The sequence below is a fragment of the Mustelus asterias genome, chromosome 8 (assembly GCF_964213995.1).
Source record: "Mustelus asterias chromosome 8, sMusAst1.hap1.1, whole genome shotgun sequence".
In the NCBI taxonomy this organism is placed as follows: domain Eukaryota; kingdom Metazoa; phylum Chordata; class Chondrichthyes; order Carcharhiniformes; family Triakidae; genus Mustelus; species Mustelus asterias.
This window is the reverse complement of record NC_135808.1, coordinates 139,333,949-139,361,434: the sequence shown is the minus strand read 5'-3', so window position 1 is coordinate 139,361,434 and position 27,486 is coordinate 139,333,949. Positions and strand designations below refer to the sequence as shown.

General features: G+C 47.6%; 1 protein-coding gene across 1 annotated transcript in view; it reads right to left on the bottom strand.

Moving 5' to 3' along the window:
• LOC144497798 (collagen alpha-1(XI) chain-like) overlaps nucleotides 1-27,486 on the bottom strand; it is a 494,895-nt gene that overhangs the window by 44,397 nt on the left and 423,012 nt on the right. Inside the window, exon 40 of the mRNA XM_078219235.1 lies at nucleotides 16,615-16,668. Within this exon, the coding sequence (XP_078075361.1) occupies nucleotides 16,615-16,668 (54 nt within the window). The remainder of the gene's footprint in view (nucleotides 1-16,614; nucleotides 16,669-27,486) is intronic.

Below are 27,486 nucleotides of genomic sequence, written 5' to 3'. Positions count from 1 at the left end.
GACACTAAGGGGCAATTTTAGCATGGCCAATCAACCTAACCCGCACATCTTTGAACTGTGGGAGGAAACCGGAGCACCCGGAGGAAACCCACGCAGACACGAGGAGAATGTGCAAACTTCACACAGTGACCCAAGCCGGGAATCGAACCCAGGCCCCTGGAGCTGTGAAGCAGCAGTGCTAACCACTGTGCTACCGTGCCACCCATAAACTGTTCCCAATCTTCAGGCTTATCACTTTTTCTGACTTCCTTATAAGCTACCCTTTGACCTAATGCAATCCTTAACTTCATTTGTTAGCCACAATTGATTCACTTTTTCCAATGATAAAGTTTTTAAAGTTAAAATTTATTTATTAGTCACTAGTAAGGCTTAGATTACCACTGCAATGAAGTTACTGTGAAATTCCCGTAGTCGCCACAGTCCGGCGCCTGTTCGGGTCAATGCACCCTAATCAGGACATCTTTTAAGACTATGGGAGGAAACCAGAATAGAAACCCATGCAGACATGGGGAGAACATGCAAACTCCACACAGACAGTGACCCGAGCCAGGAATTGAACCCGGGTCCCTGGCGCTGTGATGCAGCAGCGCAAACCCCTGTGCCACCGCGCCGCCCCCAATGGGTGTTCATACCTTAGGGGAATATATAGTATCGTAGATATATATATATATATATATATATATAAACTATGTTTAAATACTAGACATTGCCTGTAGCAGCAAATCTTTTCGTATATCTTCCCAACCCACCATAACCAACACGTCCCTCATACCTTCATAGTTCCCTAGTTTCAGAATTAATTATGTCAGATTCAAACTTAATATATTATGGTCACTATTACCTAAAGGTTCCTTTACAGCAAAGTTACTGATTGGCTGTTTCTCATTACAAAACACTAAATCTAAAAAACACAGCCACTATTTGCTTCTTGAATGTATTGCTCCACACACACATCTCGCAAAACCCGCAGGAATTCACAGCATTCGTGCTAATCAGGTTCACCCAGTCTGTGTGTAAATTGAAATTACCCTTCATTACTGGAATATCCACATTACATGCGTCACTAATTTCCTGATTTGTACTGGCCTATCGTTACCATTACAGTTTGGTGGCCTATAAACAATTCACACCAATGTTTGCGGCCCCTTTCGCTTTCTGAGCTCCACCTAAGCTGATTCGACATTTTGATCCTTCAATCTAAGGTCCTCTCACACTAACACACTGATCTTGTCCCTCATTAACAATGCTACCCCACCTCCTTTACCCTTCTGCCTTCCTTTCTAAATGATGAATATCCTTGAATATCCAGTTCCCAATTCTGGTCACCCTGTGGCCATGACTCTGTGATGGTGATTAAACCGTACCCATTTACCTCGATTAGTGCCTTCCAATCACATATTGTGTTGTGAATGCTGCGTGCATTCCGACAGAGTTCCTTGAATTCTGCCTTTTGAACGTTATTCCGAATTCTAATCCTATTTCACGCTTGCCCCGACTTTGTCTGTCTTCTAATTTTGCATACTTTTTTTCTACTTCCTGTTACAGTTTTGCTTCTCTCCAGTTTGAGCTCCCTCTCAGGTTCCCAACCTCTTGCCAATCGAGTTTAAACCTGCCCACAGCTGCAGTAAACCTCTGTGTGAGGCTGTTCATCCCAGTCAAAGAACAAAGAACAGTACAGCACAGGAAACAGGCCCTTCGGCCCTCCAAGCCTGTGCCGCTCCTTGGTCCAACTAGACCAATCGTTTGTATCCCTCCATTCCCAGGCTGCTCATGTGACTATCCAGGTAAGTCTTAAACGATGTCAGCGTGCCTGCCTCCACCACCCTACTAGGCAGCGCATTCCAGGCCCCCACCACCCTCTGTGTAAAAAACATCCCTCTAATATCTGAGTTATACTTCGCCCCTCTCACCTTGAGCCCGTGACCCCTCATGATCGTCACTTCTGATCTGGGAAAAAGCTTCCCACCGTTCACCCTATCTATCCCCTTCATAATCTTGTACACCTCTATTAGATCTCCCCTCATTCTCCATCTTTCCAGGGAGAACAACCCCAGTTTACCCAATCTCTCCTCATAGCTAAGACCCTTCATACCAGGCAACATCCTGGTAAACCTTCTCTGCACTCTCTCTAACGCCTCCACGTCCTTCTGGTAGTGCGGCGACCAGAACTGGACGCAGTACTCCAAATGTGGCCTAACCAGCATTCTATACAGCTGCAACATCAGACTCCAGCTTCTATACTCTATACCCCGTCCTATAAAGGCAAGCATACCGTATGCCTTCTTCACCACCTTCTCCACCTGTGTTGCCACCTTCAAGGATTTGTGGACTTGCACACCCAGGTCCCTCTGTGTTTCTATACTCCTGATGACTCTGCCATTTATTGTATAACTCCTCCCTACATTATTTCTTCCAAAATGCATCACTTCGCATTTATCCGGATTAAACTCCATCTGCCACCTCTCCACCCAATTTTCCAGCCTATCTATATCCTGCTGTATTGCCCGACAATGCTCTTCGCTATCCGCAAGTCCAGCCATCTTCGTGTCATCCGCAAACTTGCTGATTACACCAGTTACACCTTCTTCCAAGTCATTTATATATATCACAAATAGCAGAGGTCCCAGTACAGAGCCCTACGGAACACCACTGGTCACAGACCTCCAGCCGGAAAAAGACCCTTCGACCACTACCCTCTGTCTCCTATGGCCAAGCCAGTTCTCCACCCATCTAGCCACTTCTCCTTGTATCCCATGAGCCTTAACCTTCTTAACCAACCTGCCATGTGGGACTTTGTCAAATGCCTTACTGAAATCCATATAGACGACATCCACGGCCCTTCCTTCATCAACCGTTTTTGTCACTTCCTCAAAAAACTCCACCAAATTTGTAAGGCACGACCTCCCTCTTACAAAACCATGCTGTCTGTCACGAATGAGATTGTTCCGTTCTAAATGCACATACATCCTGTCTCTAAGAATCCTCTCCAACAACTTCCCTATCACGGACGTCAAGCTCACCGGCCTATAATTTCCTGGGTTATCCCTGCTACCCTTCTTAAACAATGGGACCACATTCACTATCCTCCAATCCTCAGGGACCTCACCCATGTCCAAAGAAGCGACAAAGATTTCCGTCAGAGGCCCAGCAATTTCATCTCTCGTTTCCCTGAGCAGTCGAGGATAGATGCCATCAGGCCCTGGGGCTTTGTCAGTTTTAATGTTCCCTAAAAAACCTAACACTTCCTCTCTTGTAATGGAGATTTTCTCTAACGGGTCAACACCTCCCTCCGAGACACTCCCGGTTAACACGCCCCTCTCCTTCGTGAATACCAATGCAAAGTATTCATTTAGGATCTCCCCTATTCCCTTGGGTTCTAAGCATATTTCCGCTCCTTTGTCCCTGAGAGGTCCGATTTTCTCCCTGACAACTCTTTTGTTCCTAACGTATGAATAGAATGCCTTAGGATTCTTATTAATCCTGCCTGCCAAGAACATCTCGTGACCTCTTTTTGCCCTTCTAACTCCCCGTTTGAGTTCTTTCCTACTTTCTCTGTATTCCTCCAGAGCTCCATCTGTTTTCTGTTGCCTGGACTTAACGTACGCCTCCCTTTTCATTTTAATCAGATCCTCAATTTCCCTGGTTATCCACGGCTCTCGAATCCTACCTTTCCTATCTTTCCTTTTTACAGGCACATGCCTATCCTGCAGCCTTATCAATAGTTCCTTAAAAGACTCCCACATGCCAGACGCGGACTTACCCTCGAACATCCTCTCCCAATCAACATCCACCAATTCCTGCCTAATCCGGCTATAGTTAGCCTTCCCCCAATTTAGCACCCTGCCCGTAGGACAGCACTCATCCTTGTCCATTACTATCCTAAAGTTAACAGAGTTGTGGTCACTATTTGCCACATGTTCCCCTACCAAAACTTTGACGACCTGACCGGGCTCATTTCCCAGAACTAGGTCCAGTATAGCCCCCTCTCTAGTCGGGCTATCTACATACTGTTCCAAAGAACCTTCCAGTACGCATTTTACAAATTCCTCCCCGTCCGGACCCCCAGCTCTAAGCACTTTCCAGTCTGTGCCAGGAAAATTAAAGTCCCCCACTACAACAACCCTATTTTTTCTGCACCTATCCAGAATCTCCTGACATATCCTTTCCTCCACTTCCCGTGGGCTGTTGGGTGGTCTGTAGTACACCCCCAGCATAGTGACTGCACCCTTCCTGTTTCTGAGTTCCACCCACAGCGACTCAGTACATGACCCCTCTAAGTTGTCTACCCTCTGCACCGCGGTAATATGCTCCTTAACTAATATCGCTACTCCCCCACCTTTTTTAGCCCCTCCTCTGTCTCGCCTAAAACACTTATACCCCAGAATATTCAGCTGCCAGTCCTGTCCTTCTTTTAACCAAGTTTCCATCACCGCAACCACATCCAAATTCCGCATAAGCATTAAGGCCCTAAGTTCGTCTGTTTTACCCGTTACGCTCCTCGCATTGAAGCAGATGCACTCCAGACCTCCAGGCCCAGTCAGGTCATCCTCCTCCAGAGTGCTCCTCTTCTTAGCTAGCCTTGCCCTGGCCCCCAGCTCAACCCCAGCCTCAGTATTTACTGACCTACTGTTTTGTTCCCCACCCCCCTGCCACACTCGTTTAAATCCTGCCGAAACACTCTAGCAAAACTCCCAGCCAGGATATTTGCTCCCTTCCAGTTAAGGTGTAACCCATCCTTTCTGTACAGTTGCCATCCTGACTTGAAGATTTCCCAGTTATCTATGAATTTAAAACCCTCCCTCTTGCACCAGTCCTTTAGCCACGCGTTCAACTGTAGAATCTCCCTGTTCCTAGCCTCACTTGCACTGGACACCGGGAGCAGTCATGATGTGGAGATGCCGGCGTTGGACTGGGGTAAGCACAGTAAGAAGTCTCACAACTTGAGGTTAATGTCCAACAGGTTTATTTGGTAGCAAATACCATAAGCTTTCGGAGCTTGCTGCTCCTTCGTCAGATGGAGTGGTCTCTGATCTCCAACCCGGGAGCAGTCCAGAGATTGCTACCCTGGAGGCCTTACTTTTTAGCCTCGCACCCAACTCCCTGAATTTCTCTCGTATGACCCCCCTGCTCTTCCTACCTACATCATTTTCACCAATGTGTATAATCACATCCGTTTGACTGCCTTCCTTTTAAAATATGCTTCCTATCCTCTCGGAGACATCCAGTACCCCGGCACCAGGGAGGCAGACTACCATCCTGGATTCTCGTTCAGTCCCACAGAACCGCCTGTCCGTGCCTCTAACCATTGCGTCCCCCACAACTATCGCTCTCCTAAACCCCTTCTATCCCTTCTGGACCCCTGAGCCTGTCTCCGTGGAGGCGATCTGGTCCTCGTGGCTTACCCCTGGAGGGTCATCCCCCTCCACAGAATCCAAAACAATATACCTATTTTGGAGGGGGACAACCACAGGGGGTCCCTCCACAGACTGCTCACTCCCTTCCCTTCTCCCATCTGTTGCCCATCCCTTTCTTTTATGGGAGACTGCCACTGGGGTACTTTCTGGCACATCACCCTTCTGACTATTACCCCTCCTAACTGTGACCCACGTGTCTTCCTTCCGAGACCCTGGTGTCACTACCTGACTATAACTTTTATCTATTACTCTCTCATTTTCCCGAACTAAACTGAGTTCATCGAGCCTCAGCTCCAGCTCCCTTACACGATCCTTCAGGAGTTGCAGTTCCACGCATCTGGCACAGATATGGACTTCCGGGAGGCAAGCTGTCTCCAGGAACTCCCACATCCCACACCGAATGCAGTATACTGGCCTCCCACTCATACCAGCCATGTCCTTTTTAGTTTTTGGGAGATAAAACAAAAAAGGGGGTGTAACAGAAGAAAAACAAACAACCTTCCTCACCTTCGCCGAAGCCCTGTGAGCCAAAGCCCTTCAGCTCTCACTCTGCTCCCTGCTCACTCCACTGCCTGCTCCAGACGCTGCCCGCTCAGAAGTGCGGCCTGCTTTTAAACCCTCCAAAAAACCTCCCCAGGCTGCTCCTGGGCCTACTTCCTGTTTTGAAAAAAACTCCTTTTTAAATTAGCCCTTTTTAAACCTTCCCCAGGCTGCTCCTGGGCCTACTTCTTGTTTTGAAAAAAACCTCCGATTTTTAAGCCAAATTTAACTGAAAAGTAAATAAATAAATAAAATGCAGACACAATCTCTCTTACCCTCAGCCTGCAGCTAGTCCATCTTGTACAGATTCGGCCTGCTCCAGAATTGGCCAGAGTGCCTCACAAATTGGATTCCGTCGCTCCTACACCAACTCTCCTTCCACATGTCCAATGGCTAACTCCTCCTAGTCCTATGGTCGCCAGCACCTGGCTCTGGGAGTAATCCTGATATAGGTAGGTCTAGAAGGTAGGGATGTGTTCGGCACAACTTGTGGGCCGAAGGGCCTGTTTGTGCTGTAGTTTTTCTATGTTTCTATGTTTCTACTGCTTTTGATATCCTGCTTTTTAATTTCCGTCCCAATTCCCTCAAACCTACTTTCAGGACCTCACCCCCCTTCCCACCAAGGTCATTGGTGCCAAGGCGGTCCATGACCTCTCACTGTTCACCCTTCCCCAGGAGAATGTCTTGATCTAGGGTCATCCTCTGGGGACCTGGGTTCGAAGCAGCGGTGGCAGTGTCTCTGGAGCTGAGCCTGGCCCAGTAGTGCAAAAGGGTAAGGAAAGGAGGGTAGTGCTAATTGGGGATTCTACGGTGAGGGGGTCAGATAGGCGTTTTTGCGGACACAGACGGGACTCTCGGATGGTGGTTTGCCTCCCTGGTGCAGGGGTCCGGGATGTCTCTGGTGGAGTCCCAGAAATCCTGAAGGGGGAGGGAGAGGAGCCGAAGGTCGTGATGCATATAGGTACTGCTGACATAGGTAGGAAGAGGGAAGGGGTCATGAAAAGAGAATATAGGGAGTTAGGTAGACAGCTGAGAAAGAGGAATGCAAAGGTAGTAATCTCGGGATTGCTGCCTGTGCCGCGGGAGAGTGAGAACAGGAATCGGTGGAGAATGAATGCGTGGCTGAGGGACTGGAGCAAGGGACAAGGATTTGGGTACTTGGATCATTGGGACCTCTTTAGGGGCAGGTGTGACCTGTTTAAAAAAGACGGGTGGCACTTGAATCCCAGGGGGACCAATATCCTGGCGGGAAGGTTGGCTAAGGCTACTGGAGAGACTTTAAACTAGAAAGGTTGGGGGGAGGGAATCGAAATGAGGGGACTGAGAGCGAGGAGGTTAGCTCGCAAATAGATAAGGAATGTAGACAGGGTAAGAGGGAGGTTAGACGAGTGATGGAGAAGGGAAGTGCTCAGGCTGAAGGTCTGAGATGTGTCTATTTTAATGCCAGGAGTGTAGTGAATAAAGTGGATGAGCTTAGAGCGTGGATTGCTGCTTCGAATTGTGATGTGGTGGCCATTACGGAGACTTGGATGTCTCAGGGACAGGACTGGGTGCTTCAGGTGCCGGGTTTTAGATGTTTCAGGAAGGACAGGGAGGGAGGCAAGAGAGGGGGGGGGAGTGGCACTGTTGATCAGGGATAGTGTCACGGCTGTAGAGAAGGTGGACGCCGTGGAGGGATTGACTACGGAGTCTCTGTGGGTGGAGGTTAGGAACAGGAAGGGGTCGGTAACTTTGCTGGGTGTTTTCTATAGGCCGCCCAATAGTAACAGAGATGTTGAGGAGCAGATGGGGAAACAGATCCTGGAGAGATGTAGGAATAACAGAGTTGTCGTGATGGGAGATTTTAATTTCCCAAACATAGATTGGAATATCCCTAGGGCTAGGGGTTTGGATGGAGAGGAGTTTGTTAGGTGTGTCCAGGAGAGTTTCCTGACACAGTATGTGGATAAACCTACTAGAGGAGAGGCTGTACTTGATCTGGTGCTGGCTAATGAACCTGGACAGGTGGAGGATCTCTCGGTGGGTGAGCATCTTGGGGATAGCGATCATAATTCTATCTCCTTCACGATAGCATTGGAAAGAGATAGGATCAGGCAGGCTAGGAAAGTGTTTCTCTGGAGTAAATGGAAATACAGTGTCATCAGGGAGGAAATTAGACGGGTAAATTGGAAGGAGGCATTCTTGGGGAAAAGTACCGAAGGAAAGTGGAGGATTTTCAAGGAATGTTTGTCTGGAGCTCTGCATGACAACGTTCCGATGAGACAGGGGGGTGTTGGTAGGGTACGGGAACCGTGGTGCACGAAGGTTGTGATGAACCTAGTGAATAAGAAAAGAGAGGCGTACAGAAGGTTCAGAGAGCTAGGAGGTGTTAAGGATTTAGAGGAGTATACGGGATGTAGGAAGGAGCTTAAGAAGGAAATTAGGAGAGCGAGAAGGGGTCATGAGAAGGCCTTGGCGGGTAAGATTAAGGAAAATCCCAAGGCTTTCTACAAATATGTCAAGAGTAAAAGGATGAGATGTGAAGGCATAGGACCCTTAAAAGGTGAAGGGGGAAAAGTTTGTGCGGAACCGTTAGAAATGGCGGAGGTGCTTAATGAATACTTTACCTCGGTATTCACGGTGGAAAGGGATCTGGGTGGTTGTACTGCTGGTTTGCGGTGGACAGAAAGGATCGAGCATGTGGACATAAAGAAAGAGGATGTGTTGGAACTATTGAATGGCATCAAGGTTGGTAAGTCGCCGGGACCGGATGGGATGTACCCCAGGTTACTGTGGGAGGCGAGGGAGGAGATTGCGGAGCCTTTGGCGATGATCTTTGCATCGTCGATGGAGACGGGAGAGGTTCCGGAGGATTGGAGGATTGCAGATGTGGTCCCTATATTCAAGAAAGGGAACAGGGACAGCCCGGGAAATTACCGACCGGTGAGTCTAACCTCAGTGGTTGGTAAGTTGATGGAGAGGATCCTGAGAGACAGGATTTATGATCATCTAGAGAAGTTTAGTATGATCAAAAGTAGTCAGCACGGCTTTGTCAAGGGCAGGTCGTGCCTTACGAGCCTGGTTGAGTTCTTTGAAAATGTGACCAAACACATTGACGAAGGAAGAGCGGTGGATGTGGTCTATATGGACTTCAGCAAGGCGTTCGATAAGGTCCCCCATGCAAGACTTCTTGAGAAAGTGAGAGGGCATGGGATCCAAGGGGCTGTTGCCTTGTGGATCCAGAACTGGCTTGCCTGCAGAAGGCAGAGAGTGGCTGTGGAGGGGTCTTTCTCTGCATGGAGGTCAGTGACCAGTGGAGTGCCCCAGGGATCTGTTCTGGGACCCTTGCTGTTTGTCATTTTCATAAATGACCTGGATGAGGAAGTGGAGGGATGGGTTGGTAAGTTTGCTGACGACACCAAGGTAGGTGGTGTTGTGGATAGTTTGGAGGGATGTCAGAAGTTGCAGCGAGACATAGATAGAATGCAAGACTGGGCGGAGAAGTGGCAGATGGACTTCAACCCGGATAAGTGTGTAGTGATCCATTTTGGCAGATCCAATGGGATGAAGCAGCAGTATAATATGAAGGGTACCATTCTTAGCAGTGTAGAGGATCAGAAGGACCTTGGGGTCCGGGTCCATAGGACTCTTAAATCGGCCTCGCAGGTGGAGGATGCGGTCAAGAAGGCGTACGGCGTACTGGCCTTCATTAATCGAGGGATTGAGTTTAGGAGTCGGGAGATAATGCTGCAGCTTTATAGGACCCTGGTTAGACCCCACTTGGAGTACTGCGCGCAGTTCTGGTCACCTCATTCCAGGAAAGATGTTGAAGCCATTGAAAGGGTGCAGAGGAGATTTACAAGGATGTTGCCTGGATTGGGGGGCATGCCTTATGAGGATAGGTTGAGGGAGCTTGGTCTCTTCTCCCTGGAGAGACGAAGGATGAGAGGTGACCTGATAGAGGTTTACAAGATGTTGAGAGGTCTGGATAGGGTAGACTCTCAGAGGCTATTTCCAAGGGCTGAAATGGTTGCTACGAGAGGACACAGGTTTAAGGTGCTGGAGGGTAGGTACAGAGGAGATGTCAGGGGTAAGTTTTTCACTCAGAGAGTGGTGGGTGAGTGGAATCGGCTGACGTCGGTGGTGGTGGAGGCAAACTCGTTGGGGTCTTTTAAGAGACTTCTGGATGAGTACATGGGATTTAATGGGATTGAGGGCTATAGATAGGCCTAGAGGTAGGGATATGATCAGCGCAACTTGTGGGCCGAAGGGCCTGTTTGTGCTGTGGCTTTCTATGTTCTATGTTCTAGGAATCCCACCACAGTAGATGGTGAAATTTAAATTCAATAAAAATCTGGAATTAAAAGTCTACTGATGACCATGAAACCATTGTCGATTGTTGTAAAAACCCATCTGGTTCACCAATGCCCTTCAGGGAAGGAAATCTGCCGTCCTTGCCCAGCCTGGCCTACATGTGACTCCAGAGCCACAGCAATGTGGTTGACTCTCAACTGCCCTCAGGGATGGGCAATAAATTCAGACCCAGCCAGCGACGCCCACACCCCATGGATGAATTAAAAAAAAGGTGTTCTATGATATCCTTGACCCTGGCACTAGGGAGACAACAAACCGTCCTGGAGTCACATGAACACCCACAGAAATGCTTGTCCATTTCCCTAACTAATGAATCCTCCACCACTATTGCTCTTCCATTCTTCTTCCTCACCCCCTGTGCAGGTGGAGCCACCAGTGATGCCATGGACCTGGCTCTTGGTGCATTCTCCTGAAGGACCAGAATGGAAAACCGATTAGCGAGACTGACTCAGCAGACTCCTGCACTACCTGTCTGGTTCTCAGTCTGTAAATGGTCACCCATTCCCTCTCTGCCTGTGCGCTCCTAATGGGTGGTTACCACCTCCCTAAACACATTTTCTATGACGCCGCCAGCCTCTCGGGTGTACCACAGTGACACCAACTCCACCAGACTGAGGGAGTGGTCTGCATTGGTTCCAATGACTTAGGTAGGAAGTGGGGATGAGATCCCGAAAGTCAGAGGTCAAACTTCTGCAGCAAATGACACTTCTGTAGATGTGTTTGTTTAGGCCACATGGCATGTTCATGATTTCCCACATACCACAGGATGCACATTCCACTGGGCTGAGCTATCCTGCCATACCGTAACTTTTACAAACTATTTCTTATAAGTAGAATAATTTACTAGTTACTTACTAAACAGCTTCTTCCCCTGTAACGAACTTAGAACCAAATACTGGAGGTGGAAAAAGGTAGATCGAGGTGCCACTGACTTCCTGCAGGGCCCTCTTTTCACCTATCCTTCTCTAAACATTGATATACCTGATGGAGAATTGGTGTGGACACAATGGGCTGGGCACAGACAGGATGGGCTGAATGGTCTCCTCCTGTGCTCTAATTATTCTGTGACAGTAATGAAGTTCAGAATCACAGAATTGTTACAGCACAGGAAGCATTCAGCCCATCGTGTCTGCATTCACTCTCCAAATGAGCATCATGACTGAATGTCCCTGCCTTTTCCCCGTACCCCTGCACACTGTTTCTATTCAAATAATCATCTCATGCTCTTTCCAATATTTCCATTGAACCTGTCTCCACCACATTCCGGGCAGCGCATTCCAGACCCAAACTACTATTTTGTGAAAAAAGATTTTCTCACGTCACATTTGCTTCTTTTGTAAATCACTTTAAATCTGGGCCCTCTCTGTCTCGATCCTTTTCCGAGTGGGAACAGTTTCTCCCTCGTTACTCTGTCCAGCCCCCTCATGATTTCACATCACCTCAGCCTCTCCTCTCTCCAAGGAGAACAGTCCCAATCTTTCCGGTCCATCTTCATAACTGAAGTTTCTCATCCCTGGAATCATTCTCATAAACCTCTTCTGCTCTCTCTCCAATGTATTCACATCCTTCCTATAGTGCAGCACCCAGAGCTGTACACAATATTCTCGCTGAGTCTAACTGGTATCTTGTATAAGTTCAGTATAACCTCCTGGTTATAGTAAATATTCATCATGGAGTGCGGTTACAAGTGGTGTACCTCAGGGATCTGTTTTGGGGCCACTGCTGTTTGTAATATTTATTAATGATCTGGATGAGGGTATAGTTGGGTGGATTAGCAAATTTGCTGATGACACCAAAGTCGGTGGTGTGGTAGACAGTGAGGAAGGGTGTCGTAGTTTGCAGGAAGACTTAGACAGGTTGCAAAGTTGGGCCGAGAGGTGGCGGATGGAGTTTAATGCGGAGAAGTGTGAGGTAATTCACTTTGGTAGGAATAACAGATGTGTTGAGTATAGGGCTAACGGGAGGACTTTGAATAGTGTGGAGGAGCAGAGGGATCTAGGTGTATGTGTGCATAGATCCCTGAAAGTTGGGAATCAAGTAGATAAGGTTGTTAAGAAGGCATATGGTGTCTTGGCGTTTATTGGTAGGGGGATTGAATTTAGGAGTCGTAGCGTTATGTTGCAACTGTACACAACTCTGGTGCGGCCGCACTTGGAGTACTGTGTGCAGTTCTGGTCCCCACATTACAGGAAGGATGTGGAGGCTTTGGAGAGGGTGCAGAGGAGGTTTACCAGGATGTTGCCTGGTATGGAGGGGAGATCCTATGAGGAGAGGCTGAGGGATTTGGGATTGTTTTCGCTGGAAAGGCGGCGGCTAAGAGGGGATCTTATTGAAACATATAAGATGATTAGAGGTTTAGATAGGGTGGATAGTGATAGCCTTTTTCCTCTGATGGAGAAATCCAGCACGAGGGGGCATGGCTTTAAATTGAGGGGGGGTAGTTATAGAACCGATGTCAGGGGTAGGTTCTTTACCCAGAGGGTGGTGAGGGATTGGAATGCCCTGCCAGCATCAGTAGTAAATGCGCCTAGTTTGGGGGCGTTTAAGAGATCCGTAGATAGGTTCATGGACGAAAAGAAATTGGTTTAGGTTGGAGGGTCACAGTTTTTTTTTAACTGGTCGGTGCAACATCGTGGGCCGAAGGGCCTGTTCTGCGCTGTAATGTTCTATGTTCTATGTTCCTTGCTCTTGTACTCTGTGCCCCTATTAATAAAGCCCAGGATACAGAATGCTTTACTGACTGCTCTTTCCACCTGGCTAGAATCATAAATTCCAGTGAGTGGCACGGTAGCACAATGGTTAGCACTGCTGCTTCACAGCACCAGGGATCTGGATTCGATTCCCGGCTTGGGTCACTGTCTGTGTGGACTTTGTACATTCTCCCCGTGTCTGTGTGGGTTTCCTCCGGGTGCTCTGGTTTCCTCCCACATTCTGAAAGACGTGCCGGTTCGGTACATTGACCCGAACGGGTGCCGGAGTGTGGCGACTAGGGAAATTTCACAGTAACTGCATTGCAATGTTGTTGCAAGCCTTACTTGAGACCAATAAATAAACTTTTAAACTTTAAATCATAGACATAGAATCCCTCCAGTGCAGAAGGAGGCCATTCGGCCCATCGAGTCTGCAGCGACCACAATCCCACCCAGGCCCTATTCCCGTATCCCTACATATTTACCCTGCTAATCCCCTGACACTAGAGGCAATTTACCATGGCTAATCGCCCTAACCCGCACATCTTCGGATTGTGGGAGGAAACCGGAGCTCCTGGAGGAAACCCACATAGACATTGGGTGAATGTGCAAACTCCACACAGACAGTGACCCGAGGCTGAGAATCGAACCTGGGTCCCTGGCACTGTGAGACAGCAGTGCGAACCACTGCACTGTACCACCGTGCCATTGCTGGAGGGGCATGGGGGGCGGGCAGTTAGTTGTTGGGCTATTCTACATGTCAACTCCATGTGAAAATGCCCATCAGGACAGGTGAAATTCAACCCAGTAATTTCAAAAGGAAATTGATGGGCGATCGACGGAAACTAACTGGGGTGGCGGGGGGGAGGGGGGGGTGGGGGCTGGCAGTCAGTGTCTCCGTGTCCAATTGAAGGATTAAGGAATGAGAAGAATCGCTGTTAAAGCATGCCCATTGATTGGATTGAGAGCTGTCAGCAAGCTGATACCAGAAAACATCACAACACGGAAAAAGCCAATTTACATCATATTCACTGAGATCAACAGAGGTCACATTATCCCGAATCGAATTCCGCATTCTGAATGCGCAATAATTAGAAATACAATATTCTCCATTAACCAAAAACATCAGTGCTGCATTCCGATATCTGTAGGCACCAGACTCTCTGTCAATAAGACCACAGGGACTTCTCAGAGTTCATCAGAAATAATCACAGGACAACAATAAACCCTGTCCACCAGGAGGACATTAAAATAACCAGAGCCGTTCTTTACTGATATTCACCAAGAAATAACCAAATCTAATCTCTACTGACTCTCACCGAGAATAAACCAGTCCCATTCTCTACCGATCCCACAAGCACTGCAATATTAACTGCCCCCCCATGAGGCTGCCACAGAGGCACACCCCTTGGCACAGCTGGTACTGCCAGGGTGGCATGGTAGCAGAATGGCAGTGCCAACCTGTTCCAAGGGGCAGTTCCAAGGGGCAGTGCCAGGTCACTGACCGCTATGTCCCTCTCCCCCCGAGGGATATATTAACCTTTATGCTGCTGTGTCGATTCCCACAACTGGTTCACATCCGTCTGAAACATCATTTTGGCGCAGTGTCGACATACGACAGGGGATCAAGAGATGGCAGGTTAGAAACATAGAAGCTAGAAGCAGGAGGAGGCCAATCGGCCCTTTGAACCTGTTCCGCCATTTATTTTGATCATGGCTGATCATCAAATTCAAATCCTGATTCCTCCTTCCTCCCATATCTCTTGACCCATTTATGCCAACTTTTTGCTTCCTATCTGCTAACCAGTTTTCTATCCATCTCAAGACATTACCTGCAATCCCAGGTGCTTTAACTTTACATCGTAGTCTGTTACGTGAGACCTTGTCGAAAGCCTTTTGAAAGTCTAAATAAACCACATCCACTGATTCTGCTCGGTCAACTCAGTTAATAAGTCAATGTATTATGGTCAACAAGTTTCACTGCAGGCTAACCTGTATACACTCGCTATGGGTGGGTGAACCTGATGACAGCGCGGTGGAGGGAGAAGGAAGATCCAGAGTCGCGTTCCTGCCCGCGACAACAGTGACTTCCAGATCTTGAGCCCCTGACAGCAATCTCGTAGACAACCAATGCAGGCTCGGATTTTCACCCATTCTCTATCGATATTCACCGAGAAATAGCCAGACCCATTTTCCACCGATCCTTACCAACAAATAACCAGACCCAATCCCTACCGATCCTGACTCTTGTACTCAATGCCCCAACCAATAAAGGCAAGCATATCATACACCTTTTTTACTTTCCTATCCACTTGTGTGGCCACTTTCAGGGGGCTATGGACTTGAAACCCAAGATCCCTCTGTCCATCAATGCTGTTCAGGATCCTGCCATTAACTGTATACTTACCCTTAACATCGCAGAGTGCAGCACTTCACGCTTGCCCAGATTAAACTCCATCTGCCATTTCTCCGTACATTTCTGCAACTGATCTACATCCCGCTGTATCCTTTGACAACCTTCTACACTATCCACAACTCTATCTAACTTTGTGTCATCTGCAAACTTACTAACCCACCCATCTACATTTTCATCTAAGTCATTTATATATCTCACAAACAGCAGAGGTCCCAGTACACATCCCTATCGAACACCACTAGTCATGGACCTCCAGCCAGAGAAACACCCTTCACCACTGCTGTCTGACTTCTATGGCCAACCCAATTCTGAATCCAAGCAGCCAAGTCACTGTGGGCCCAATGCAACTTATTATTTTATAAGGAAGGTTTCGGAGTCTGTTCCAAAATAGAAATGTGAGACTGGATGTTCAGTAAACAAAACTAAAACTGGCTGAACATCAAGCCCAACATGAGACTGAATCTCTCCAACGTGGAACCAGGCAGCACCTCACTGTTTCATCATTGAGAGAGAGGATCTCCCCTTCTTCCTGACTGGAGTTACCACAATTCCAGTGAATGTGGACCGAGTCAAACTGGCAGCAGGTCCATGGGGATTGGTGAGAGGTCCATGGGGATTGGTGGGAGGTCCATGGGGATTGGTGGGAGGTCCATGGGGATTGGTGGGAGTTTCCTATGGGGGAACTTTGCCACTGGTTTAAATTATTCACTTTAACAACTTCCTGTGATAGCAGCTTGTACATTCTGGATAAAGAAGTTTCTCCTGAATTCCCGATTGCATTTAGTTGTGTTTACCTTATATCTATAAATGGTTAGCTTTTGATTCTTACAGGTGTGTTTGCCACTCTGCTAGATGGCAGTGGTGATGGGTTTGGAAAGTGCTGCCTAAGGAACCTTGGCCAGTTCTTACTGTGGATCTTGTAGATGTACACACGGCTGTCGCTGCTTGTCTATGGTGGAGGGAGTGAATTAGTGGCTGCTTTGTCTTGGATGGTGACTGGTTTTGATCCTGGGGACATTGACAATACTGATCTTGCAAGATAATAAATCATTCGCCTCTGTCACTGGCTACACGTCACATGGTGCAGTTGTACTCTCCGTCCCTCTGCCTGAATATTGTACGGGTGGGATCTTTGATGTCAATGCAGCAAAGTACAGTGGCTGGTTAGTTTGAATGAAGCAATGGGAATGTATTTTCGTACTTTCGCTCCTTTATCTCCCTGTCTTCCTTCAGCTCCTGCAGCTCCATGAGGTCCCTGCAGAAATAAAGAGTGGCACTCGATTAACACAGAACCATCAGTAAGGACACAATCTACCTGCAATCTCATCAGCAATTCACAGTTGGAAATAACATGAACTTTTCCAGCAGTCTTTTTCCTTTGGAAGATTGATTGCTCCCTGGCTGTTAATATTCAGTTAGTAAGAGGCAGCTTTGTGTCTGATACATCCTAATAACTGCCCCGTAATAACACTGTCCACTGCCGATCGTAAATTCGCCATAAACACACAATGTCCCAGAATCTCATGTCCATCACTGTTACTGCTCACTCCTTGAAGAAGCAATTCATCTTCTTTCAATTTTACTATTTTCTCTGGAATTTGATGTTGTGTGACTCATTATTGTTCGACACTTAGATACAGTGGCATCAATAGTTACACAGAAAAATGTCTAGTTATCCCCTCAATCATTCCACAGTGAAATATTTAATGTGATATTTATTGCCCCTGTTTTATTACTGTCTTTTCTTCACACTGGAGGACACATCACTGGAACCTGACCTAGCAACGTGCATTTGTATAGCACCTTTAGTGTAATTAACTTCAGAGCCTGGTAAATCAAACTGGAATGTGAGTCTGGGCCACATGCAGTGATATTCGTGACTAAACACGATGAGGAGGAAAGAGGGGCAGACAGGTTCAGGAAGGGAATTCCAGAGCCTAGGATTGGATAATCAATGGAAATGGGGGTGTGCTGGAGACCAGAATTGCTGAGATCTCAGAGGGTTGTTGAGGAGATTAGAGAGAGAGAGTGAGACAGAGGAGAAAGGTTAAAGGTTGTGAAAGGACGTGTACAGGATGACAAAGAGACCTTGAGGTACTTTAATACTATGGAAACGTGATCCCATTAATTGGGCAATCCCTGAGGGTCACATGATCAGGCCGGCCGCGCAGGAAGCCTAGCTAATCAGGAACGAGGTCACGTGTCCCGGGATGGGGAAGATGTTCAGTTGGAGCCAGGGAGGTAGTCAGTAATCGTGTGTTCAGTTCTGTCAGACCCTTAATTATAAATATCAATATTGTTGTTAATAAACCAATTATTGCTTTATTCACAACTAGTCACCTTCAAAATGATTACACTGGCGATGAGGAAAGCCTTTCATTCATTATTGGAAGATCGCAGTGTGCAGCTAGAGGGGGAGGAGGGGGAGCGATGAAAATAAGCTCAGCAAAATCTCCGTTCACATCCAAGGGCCGGATAATCCCAGCTTCGGGCCAGGTCGGAGAATTCTGGCCAAGTCATTTGACCAGATAACTAAAATAGTTCAAGATGATTTTAACCTCGACATTCAATTATCTTGTTGAGATGTAAATTTCATTCCGCAGTCCAGGAGCCAGGAGAGATCATCTCCGGCTTCATGGCCAGATTGAGAGGGTTAGCGGAATACTGCAAATTCGGCCCAGCTTTAGGGGAAATGTTAAGAAACGGTTAGGTCTGCGGGATCAACAGCCTCACATTGCAACGAAAGCTGACAGCTGATACTAAATCCCTTTAGGGAAAGCTGTAAAGGTGGCTGAATGCGCTGAACCGGATGGAAATACCGGATGGAAAATAGGGTGGCACGGTAGCGCAGTGGTTAGCACTGCTGCTTCACAGCTCCAGGGACCTGGGTTCGATTCCCGGCTTGGGTCACTGTCCGTGTGGAGTTTGCACATTCTCCTCGTGTCTGCGTGGGTTTCCTCCGGGTGCTCCGGTTTCCTCCCACAGTCCAAAGATGTGAGGGTTAGGTTGATTGGCCATGCTAAAAATTGCCCCTTAGAGTCCTGAGATGCGTAGGTTAGAGGGATTAGTGGGTAAATATGTAGGGATATGGGGGTAGGGCCTGGGCGGGATTGTGGTTGGGGCAGACATGATGGGCCGAATGGCCTCTTTCTGCACTGTAGGGTTTCTGTGATTTCTATGAAATGAATTGCAGGACGCTCCCAAAGAGGTGAAGGGTTTGTGTTTGGAAACGGCTGCTGTGGGGAACAGGGCGAGTGAGTTTGCAGCAATTTCCGAGAGGGACAGTACAGCACTGGGGGTGGAAGCTTGTTTTCAATGTCGGGGAGGACACTCCCAGGAAAGTTGCCAGTGCGGAAATTACAAACATTCCAACTGTAAAAGGAAGGATAGTTTACAGAATGAAGCAGGCAGGACAGAACTCGCAAATAAAAACACCGTTAAAGAAACTCGATGAGGGCCCAACAGGGGATCTGAAATTTAACCCAAGTCCAACGCAACAAAGTTCCACTGACAGAAACAACCCTGACAGCCAATGGAGGAGGACACTGGAGCCGTGGCCACAGTCACTGGGGGTAAGCAATGCCTCCAGCTCTGCAACCCTCGAGGTTGGCATTCCGAAACCACTTTGTCTATGTACACAGGAGAGATGTTAAAGGCAGCCAGTAATGATATCCTTCAGAAACCAAGCAGCACAACTACCTGTTCTAGTGATCGAGGGCCACAGATCATGTCTCATGCGTCGAGACTGGTTGAAGCAGAGAAAATTAGACTGGCTGGAGATACTGAATATTCGGGATGGAGTGACTGTGCAGATACTCTGAGGTTTTCCAGAAGGAACTGGGGTGAATAAAAGTGGCTAAAGCCAAAATGTATTTGAACGGTGAGGCAATGGTAAATTGCCCAGTGCCTTACACGCTCCATCAGGAAGTAGAAATGGTGTCAGGAAGATTGGAAGATGTGTACAATTCTCGGAATGGGCTGCACATATAGTCCCAATCTTGAAGCCAGGTTGCACTGTAAGATTCTGTGTGGATTATAAATTAACTGCAAACTGAGGTCAGATAGATCGATACACTATTCTGAGAATTGGAGATCTCAACACCAGCTTAGCAGGAGGCCTGAGGTACACCAAGTTAGATCTCAGTCATGCCTGAAGCTGGAGTTGGATGAAGATTCGCAGAGGTTAGTTACTGTCAGCATCCACACCAGCATACACGTTTGGAGTCAGAGAATCACAGAATCCCGACAGTACAGAAGGAGGCCATTCGGCCCATCGAGCCTGCACCACCAACACAGGCCTTATCCCCGAAACCCCACGTATTTACCCTCCTAATCTCCCTGACACTAAGAGGTAATTTAGCATGGCCAATCCGCCTAACTTGGACATCTTTGGACTGTGGGAGGAAACCGGAGCACCCGGAGGAAACGCACAGGCACGGGGAGAATGTGCAAACTCCACACAGACAGTGACCTGAGGCTGGAATCCGGGTCCCTGGTGCTGTGGGGCGGCAGTGCTAACCACTGAGCCACTGTGCCTGTGCCATTTTCCAGCGTACGATGGAAAGTTTATTACGAAACATCCCGAATGTAATGGTTGATCTCAATGACATCCTAATGATAGGGGCCTCACCCGAAGAACACAGAGCTAACTTGGAGGAGGTTTTGAGAAGAATTAAAGAAGTGGGTGTGAGATTGAGACAGGAGAAATGCATTTTCCAGGCAGAGGAAGTTACATGTTTGGGTTTCAGGGTAGATGCTGAAGGTTTCCATCCTTTGGAGGATAAAGTTAAAGCTGTTAAGGAAGTTCCACAGCCAGAAAACATATCAGAGTTAAAATCATTCCCAGGAATGGTGAATTATTACAAAATGTGTTTACCACCATAACCCCACTTGGCCAGCTGTTAAAGAAACATCAGCGATGGAAATGCGGAGAGGAATAAAGGGAGGTGTTTACAGAAGTAAAGCAAACCTTACAGTTGTCGGCATTACTTGTACGTTCTGATCCAACCAAAGCCTTGGTAGTGACCCTGTGATTACATCACCGTATGGAGTGGGAACGGTTTTGTCCCACAGGATGCTCGATGGAGCAGAAAGACCCAGTGTCTTTGCATCGAGAACATTGTCAGATGTGGAAAAGAACTATTCCCAGATAGATAGCGAGAGTTTGGTGGTAACTTATTGAGTGAGGAAGTTTCATCAGTATGTACAGTTTACATTTCACTGTCAGATCAGATCACAAGTCGTTGTTGGGTTTATTCCATGGGATAAACCAGTGCGACCAATCACCTCTGCAAGGGCGCAGAGATGGGCCTTGGGGTTAGTTGCATACAGCTCCTCTTCCCAATATAGGCCAGGGTCACTGATACTGAATGCAGATGCTCTCAGCTGTCTCAGTCTGCCGCAGACAGTACCATCACCACCTGGACCACCAGGAATAGTTTCGGTGCTGCACTTAAACATTGCTGGTCTCAGCCACTCACTTAAAAACTTGGACTGACGGGAACTTGGACTGACAGGATTTCAGCAAGGCTTTTGACAAGGTCCCTCATGGGAGGTTAGTTAGGAAGGTTCAGTCGCTAGGCAGACATGGGGAGGTAGTAAATTGGATAAGACACTGGCTCAATGGAAGAAGCCAGAGAGTGGTTGTGGAGGATTGCTTCTCCGAGTGGAGGCCTGTGACTAGTGGTGTGCCGCAGGGATCGGTGTTGGGTCCATTGTTGTTTGTCATCTATATCAATGATCTGGATGATAATGTGGTAAATTGGATCAGCAAGTTTGCTGATGATACAAAGATTGGAGGTGTAGTGGACAGTGAGGAAGGTTTTCAAAGCTTGCAGAGGGATTTGGACCAACTAGAAAAATGGGCTGAAAAATGGCAAATGGAATTTAACGCAGACAAGTGTGAGATATTGCACTTTGGAAGGACAAATCAAAGTAGAATGTACAGGGTAAATGGTAGGACTCTGAAGAATGGATTCATGAGGGGAAAGTCGTGCTTGACGAACATGTTGGATTTTTATGAAGATGTGACTAGGGCGATTGATGGAGGAGAACCGGTGGATGCGGTGTTTTTGGATTTCCAAAAGGCGTTTGATAAGGGGCCCCATAAAAGGCTGCTGAAGAAGATTAGGGCACACGGAGTTGGGGGTAGTGTGTTAAAGTGGATTGGGGACTGGCTATCCGACAGGAAGCAAAGAGTCGGAATAAATGGGTGTTTTTCCGGTTGGAGGAAGGTAACTAGTGGCGTGCCGCAGGGATCGGTACTCGGGCCGCAACTATTTACCATTTATATAGATGATCTGGAGGAAGGGACGGAGTGTAGGGTAACGAGGTTTGCAGACGACACAAAGATAAGTGGAAAAGTGAATCGTGTGGAGGACGGAGAAGATCTGCAGAGAGATTTGGACAGGCTGAGTGAGTGGGCGAGGATATGGCAAATGGAGTATAACGTTGAGAAATGCGAGGTTATACACTTTGGAAGAAATAATAACAAATGGGATTACTATCTCAATGGAAACAAATTAAAACATGCTACCGTGCAAAGGGACCTGGGGGTCCTTGTGCATGAGACGCAAAAGCCCAGTCTGCAGGTACAACAGGTGATCAAGAAGGCAAATGGGATGTTGGCCTATATTGCGAGGGGGATAGAATATAAAAGCAGGGATGTCTTGATGCACCTGTACAGGGCATTGGTGAGGCCGCAGCTGGAATACTGTGTGCAGTATTGGTCCCCTTATATGAGGAAGGATATATTGGCATTGGAGGGAGTGCAGAGAAGGTTCACCAGGTTGATACCGGAGATGAGGGGTTTGGATTATGAGGAGAGGCTGAGGAGATTGGGTTTGTACTCATTGGAGTTTAGAAGGATGAGGGAGGATCTTATGGAGACTTATAAGATAATGCGGGGGCTGGATAGGGTGGAGGCGGAGAGATTCTTTCCACTTAGTAAGGAAGTTAAAACTAGAGGACACAGCCTCAAAATAAAGGGGGGTCGGTTTAAGACAGAGTTGAGGAGGAACTTCTTCTCCCAGAGGGTGGTGAATCTCTGGAATTCTCTGCCCACTGAGGTGGTGGAGGCTACCTCGCTGAATATGTTTAAAGCGCGGATGGATGGATTCCTGATCGGTAAGGGAATTAAGGGTTATGGGGATCAGGCGGGTAAGTGGTACTGATCCACGTCAGATCAGCCATGATCTTATTGAATGGCGGGGCAGGCTCGAGGGGCTAGATGGCCTACTCCTGCTCCTATTTCTTATGTTCTTAATGCAGTTGAACAGAGGGATCTGGGAATACAGGTACAGAATTCCCTAAAAGTGATGTCACAGGTGGATAGGGTCGTAAAGAGTGCCTTTGGTACATTGGCCTTTATAAATCGGAGTATCGAGTATAAAAGTTGGAGTGTTATGGTAAGGTTATATAAGGCATTGGTGAGGCCGAATTTGGAGTATTGTGTACAGTTTTGGTCACCTAGTTACAGGAAGGATGTAAATAAGGTTGAAAGAGTGCAGAGAAGGTTCACAAGGATGTTGCCGGGACTTGAGAAGCTGAGTTACAGAGAGAGATTGAATAGGTTGGGACTTTATTCCCTGGAGCGTAGAAGATTGAGGGGAGATTTGATAGAGGTGTATAAGATTTTGATGGGTATAGATAGAGTGAATGCGAGCAGGCTTTTTCCGCTGAGGCTAGGGGAGAAAAAAACCAGAGGGCATGGGTTAAGGGTGAAAGGAGAAAAGTTTAAAGGGAATATTAGGGGGGGCTTCTTCACGCAGAGAGTGGTGGGAGTGTGGAATGAGCTGCCGGATAAAGTGGTAAATGCGGGGTCACTTTTAACATTTAAGAAAAACTTGGATGGGTTCATGGATGAGAGGGGTGTGGAGGGATATGGTGCAAGTGCAGGTCAATGGGACTAGGCAAAAAATGGTTCGGCACAGCCAAGAAGGGCCAAAAGGCCTGTTTCTGAGCTGTAATTTTCTATGGTTCTATGGAACCCAGTGAGAGTGAAGAGGATGGTGATGCACGGAATGCGATATGATCAGTCAGAACTAGCTGAACCTTACCAGCAGCGTAGGATGGAGATAACTGCTGGAATGTTACCGCCTCGCCCGTCTGAGGCTCGTAAGATCCCGCCCAATGCCAATGGAGATGCCATTTTGCCAGCCTCTGAGCCGCCCAGAATCAGGGTGGGTGTGCTGGTAAAATTCTGGCAAATATCTGAGGACGGCATGTTATTGTGGGGGGCTTGTGGCACAATGTCACCCCAGGGACAATGGCTTTCAGTACAGGAATCGCACGCCACACATCTTGGACGGGGCAGCATTCGCCCAAAGCTATGTCTGGTGGCCGGGCATCGCCAAGGAGATTGAAAGAATGGTCAGCCATTACCCCAGTTGTGAAGCCCAGCAGCCATTGCTGCCACCGGTGAATGTGCAGCCATGGGAGTGGCCAGTCTGGCCTTGGTCAATACTGCGCACAGACTTCACAAAACTGTTTATTGGACAAATGTTCCTCATCCAAACAGCTGCTCGTCCAAAGACTGAAATCTACACTGGCTACAGCCACAACTGACAGGTTACAACAGATTTTTGCCATCCGCAGCAGGCAGAGGTCTTAGTGTCACACAAACAGCACAGCATCTGCAGCAGAGGAGCTCCAGAAATTTAAGGGAAATGAGCTTCTCTGTGTTTGCTCAGCACCTTCCTACCCAGTCTGCAATTGGTTAGCAGAACGAGCTGTACAAACGTTCAAATCATCGATGGAAAAGCAAATTCAGAGGTCACTGTCTTTACAAAAACAAAAAATTGTCAGCAGATCTGACAGCAAGTGTGGAGAGAGAGAATAGAGGCAGCATTCTGAGTCTGGATGAGCCTTTGTCAGAGTTCACTGCCTTTACTCTTGGCAAGTTTCTTGTTGTCGTTTGTCAAATGTGGCCACAGGGGTTACACCAACCGAATTATTAATGAGATGCTGCCTGGAGACCTGTTTGGATTGGGTATTTCCAGATTGGGGAAGGTGGAGGCTGGATAAACCATCCAGAGAGAAAACCATAACTTGAGGAAAAGGACTGAGGGATGATTTAGTTATGGCAGGAACTTTGGTGATGGACCAACATGGGTGGCTGGTAAAATTGTGGAAAGAACGGGACTGGTCTCCGATGTTGTCGAAGCTCGAGGTCGCCTTGTAAAAAAACAAGTGGAACTTTTGAAGAAGATAGTTGGGCCTGACACGGGGAACCACCAGGTGTGTCCTTAGGTGGGGCCTGTGCTCGCCAGCTAATCACCCAGCAGTGCCTGCGGTGGGCCTGTGCTCGCCAGCTACTCGCCCAGCAGTGCCTGCGGTGGGCCTGTGCTCGCCAGCTACTCGCCCAGCAGTGCCTGCGGTTAACGTGGAGCTGAGACAACCAATGGTTTCCGAGGCTGAGGAAGAAGCTACTGAGGAGGATGTTAACCCCGGAGTGATGATCTACCGGCCCGGATTCTCTACTCTCTAGATGGCCCAGTACCAAGCTGGGACCTTCCTCCAGTGTCCGGAATCCCCAGAGCGACTGACTTTGTGATCAGTTTGTTCTTTCGGTGTGCCTGATGTGTTGTTGTGCCACATGGGCCTATGTTTCTATTCATCGGTGGATTCAGGGAGTTAGCGGGAAGGAGTATGGTCACGTGGTCCCTTTAAGAGGGTGATTCTTGAGAATCATGCACGGGATTTGTGGGGATAGGGTGGAGGAGTGGCCCTGAGTGGGATGCTCTTTCGGAGAGTCGCTGCAGCCTCAATGGATTAAATGGCCTCCTTCTGCACTGTGGGGATTCCATGATTCTTCCAAAGTGCAATATAATTGTGTCCCGATCTGGGCTCCACATTTTAGGAGGATGTCAGGCCCTTGGAGAGGGTGTGGAGGAGATTTACGAGAATGTTCCCAGGGATGAGGGACCTCAGTGAATGTGGAGAGACTGGAGAAGCTGGGATTGTTCTCCTTGGAGCAGAGAAGGTTCAGAGGAGATTTAATAGAGGAGCTCAAAATCAGGAAGAGCTTTGATGGAGTAAATCAGGAGAAAGTGTTTGCAGTGACAGGAGGGTGGGTAACCAGAGGGACACAGATTGAAGAGAATCGGGAAAAGAACCAGAGGGGGAGATGAGGGGAGTTTATTTGACACAGTGAGTTGTTGTGATCTGGAATGTGCTGCCTGAAAGGGCGATGGAAGCAGATTCAATAATAACTTTCAAAAGGGAATTGGGGAGAGAGTTGGAGGGGAAAATACAGGAGATTCGGGGCGAGAGCCGGGGGAGTGGAACTTGGATAGCTTGTTTACAGAGCCAGCACAGATATGATGGGCTGAATGGCCTTCTCTTGTGCAGCCTCATTCTATAATAATGAAGAAATGAGGAGGCAGCACTCTGTACGAGATTGTTCCAGATGGAAAATCTAACAGCTCATTTGATGCTGGTCTCAGCTCAGGAGGACTTTAATCGTTATTTATCTCCCACATTATGATTTCAGTTGCTGCAATTGAAATGGTAAATACAGCAGACGAGAACCAATTCCTAATTGACCAGTTGAGAACGTGGGACTTTGACTAAGGAGCAAATTGCTGGGAGAATTACCCAGACCGCAGAGCTATCAAACATCAAACACATCTCCCCAAAGACAGGATGGATGTGGAAATTGCTTCCGTGAACAGCACTGCAAAAGCAAAATGATTTATAAGAAGGGGAATAGATTGCAGTATTTGCCGTGTTGTTCACAATGAATCTGATTTTAACCAGAACATTTATTTAACGTCTTTAATATTGTAAAACATTGCTCGGCGCATCACACTAAATCAAACGGAAAGTTTGACACTCTCACCAAAGAAGATAGAGAATAAATAACACAACACTTGGTCAAGGAGATAGGTTAGCCTTTCAAAATGAGATTTTCAAATGGCACCAAAACCCAGAACAATCTGTTCCCCAGACTCTGCCCCACTGGGAGACACTTCTCAATGTCACAATTTAACTGTGACTGAAAGAGTGTGAGCCGCAGAAAAATAATTCCAGCTCCGTCCTGCAGAAGATTCCAATCGATATCAGGAAGGAATATCTCCAGTCAAGCTTCACATCACTTTTAATGTTGGCTGGGGAATTGGAACAGAAGGAATGAGAATGTTTAAAATCAGGCTGTGAGACACTGAACCTGGAGCAGGAAGCAGAGGATCGCTGGTTGCAGGGAACACTATCTGCCTTCCTCAGCAATGCTCCCTGCATTGCAGCTCTCTCTCTCCGAGGGGCAGGGGTTCATACAATCTGCCTGGGACTCAAAACACTCCAATCAATATTCTATTATGAAGCTGTCTCGATCTGTCAACACAGAGCATTCTGTACAAGATCATGGATTGCACTGTAAATGTGAGAGAGACTATTGCTGTGGGAAGATATTCAAACTTCCTTTGCAAGTCTGACTGACTGGAATTACAGAAAATAGTGAGAATTTATTGAGTTTCCATTATTTTCAAACAGGCAACTCAAAGATCAAACATTTATCCAAGACTTGGAGCTCTGTGAGACAGTTTGCAATCAATTAGCCGAAGATTATGAATAATATTTTTTCTATATTCATTTAGCAACCTTGAAAACAATAGAGAGTTTTTCAAATGAAATCAGAAAATATCGGAAAGATGACTGCAATCTGCTGATTAAAGATCATGGGTTTGATCTGCTGTGGACTGAGGGAGAAACTGAGGGACTGAGGGCGGCACGGTAGCACAGTGGTTAGCACTGCGGCTTCACAGCTCCAGGGACCTGGGTTCGATTCCCGGCTCTGGTCGCTGTCTGTGTGGAGTTTGCACATTCTCCTCGTGTCTGCGTGGGTTTCCTCTGGTTGCTCCGGTTTCCTCCCACAGTCCAAAGATCTGCAGTCTAGGTTGATTGGCCATTCTAAATTGCCCCTTAGTGTCCCGGGATGCATAGGTTAGAGGGGTTAGTGGATAAATATGTAGGGATATGTGGATAGGGCCTGGGTGGGATTGTGGTGGGTGCAGACTCGATGGGCCAAATGGCCTCTTTCTGCACTGTAGGATTCTATGATACAGAGAGAGAGGGA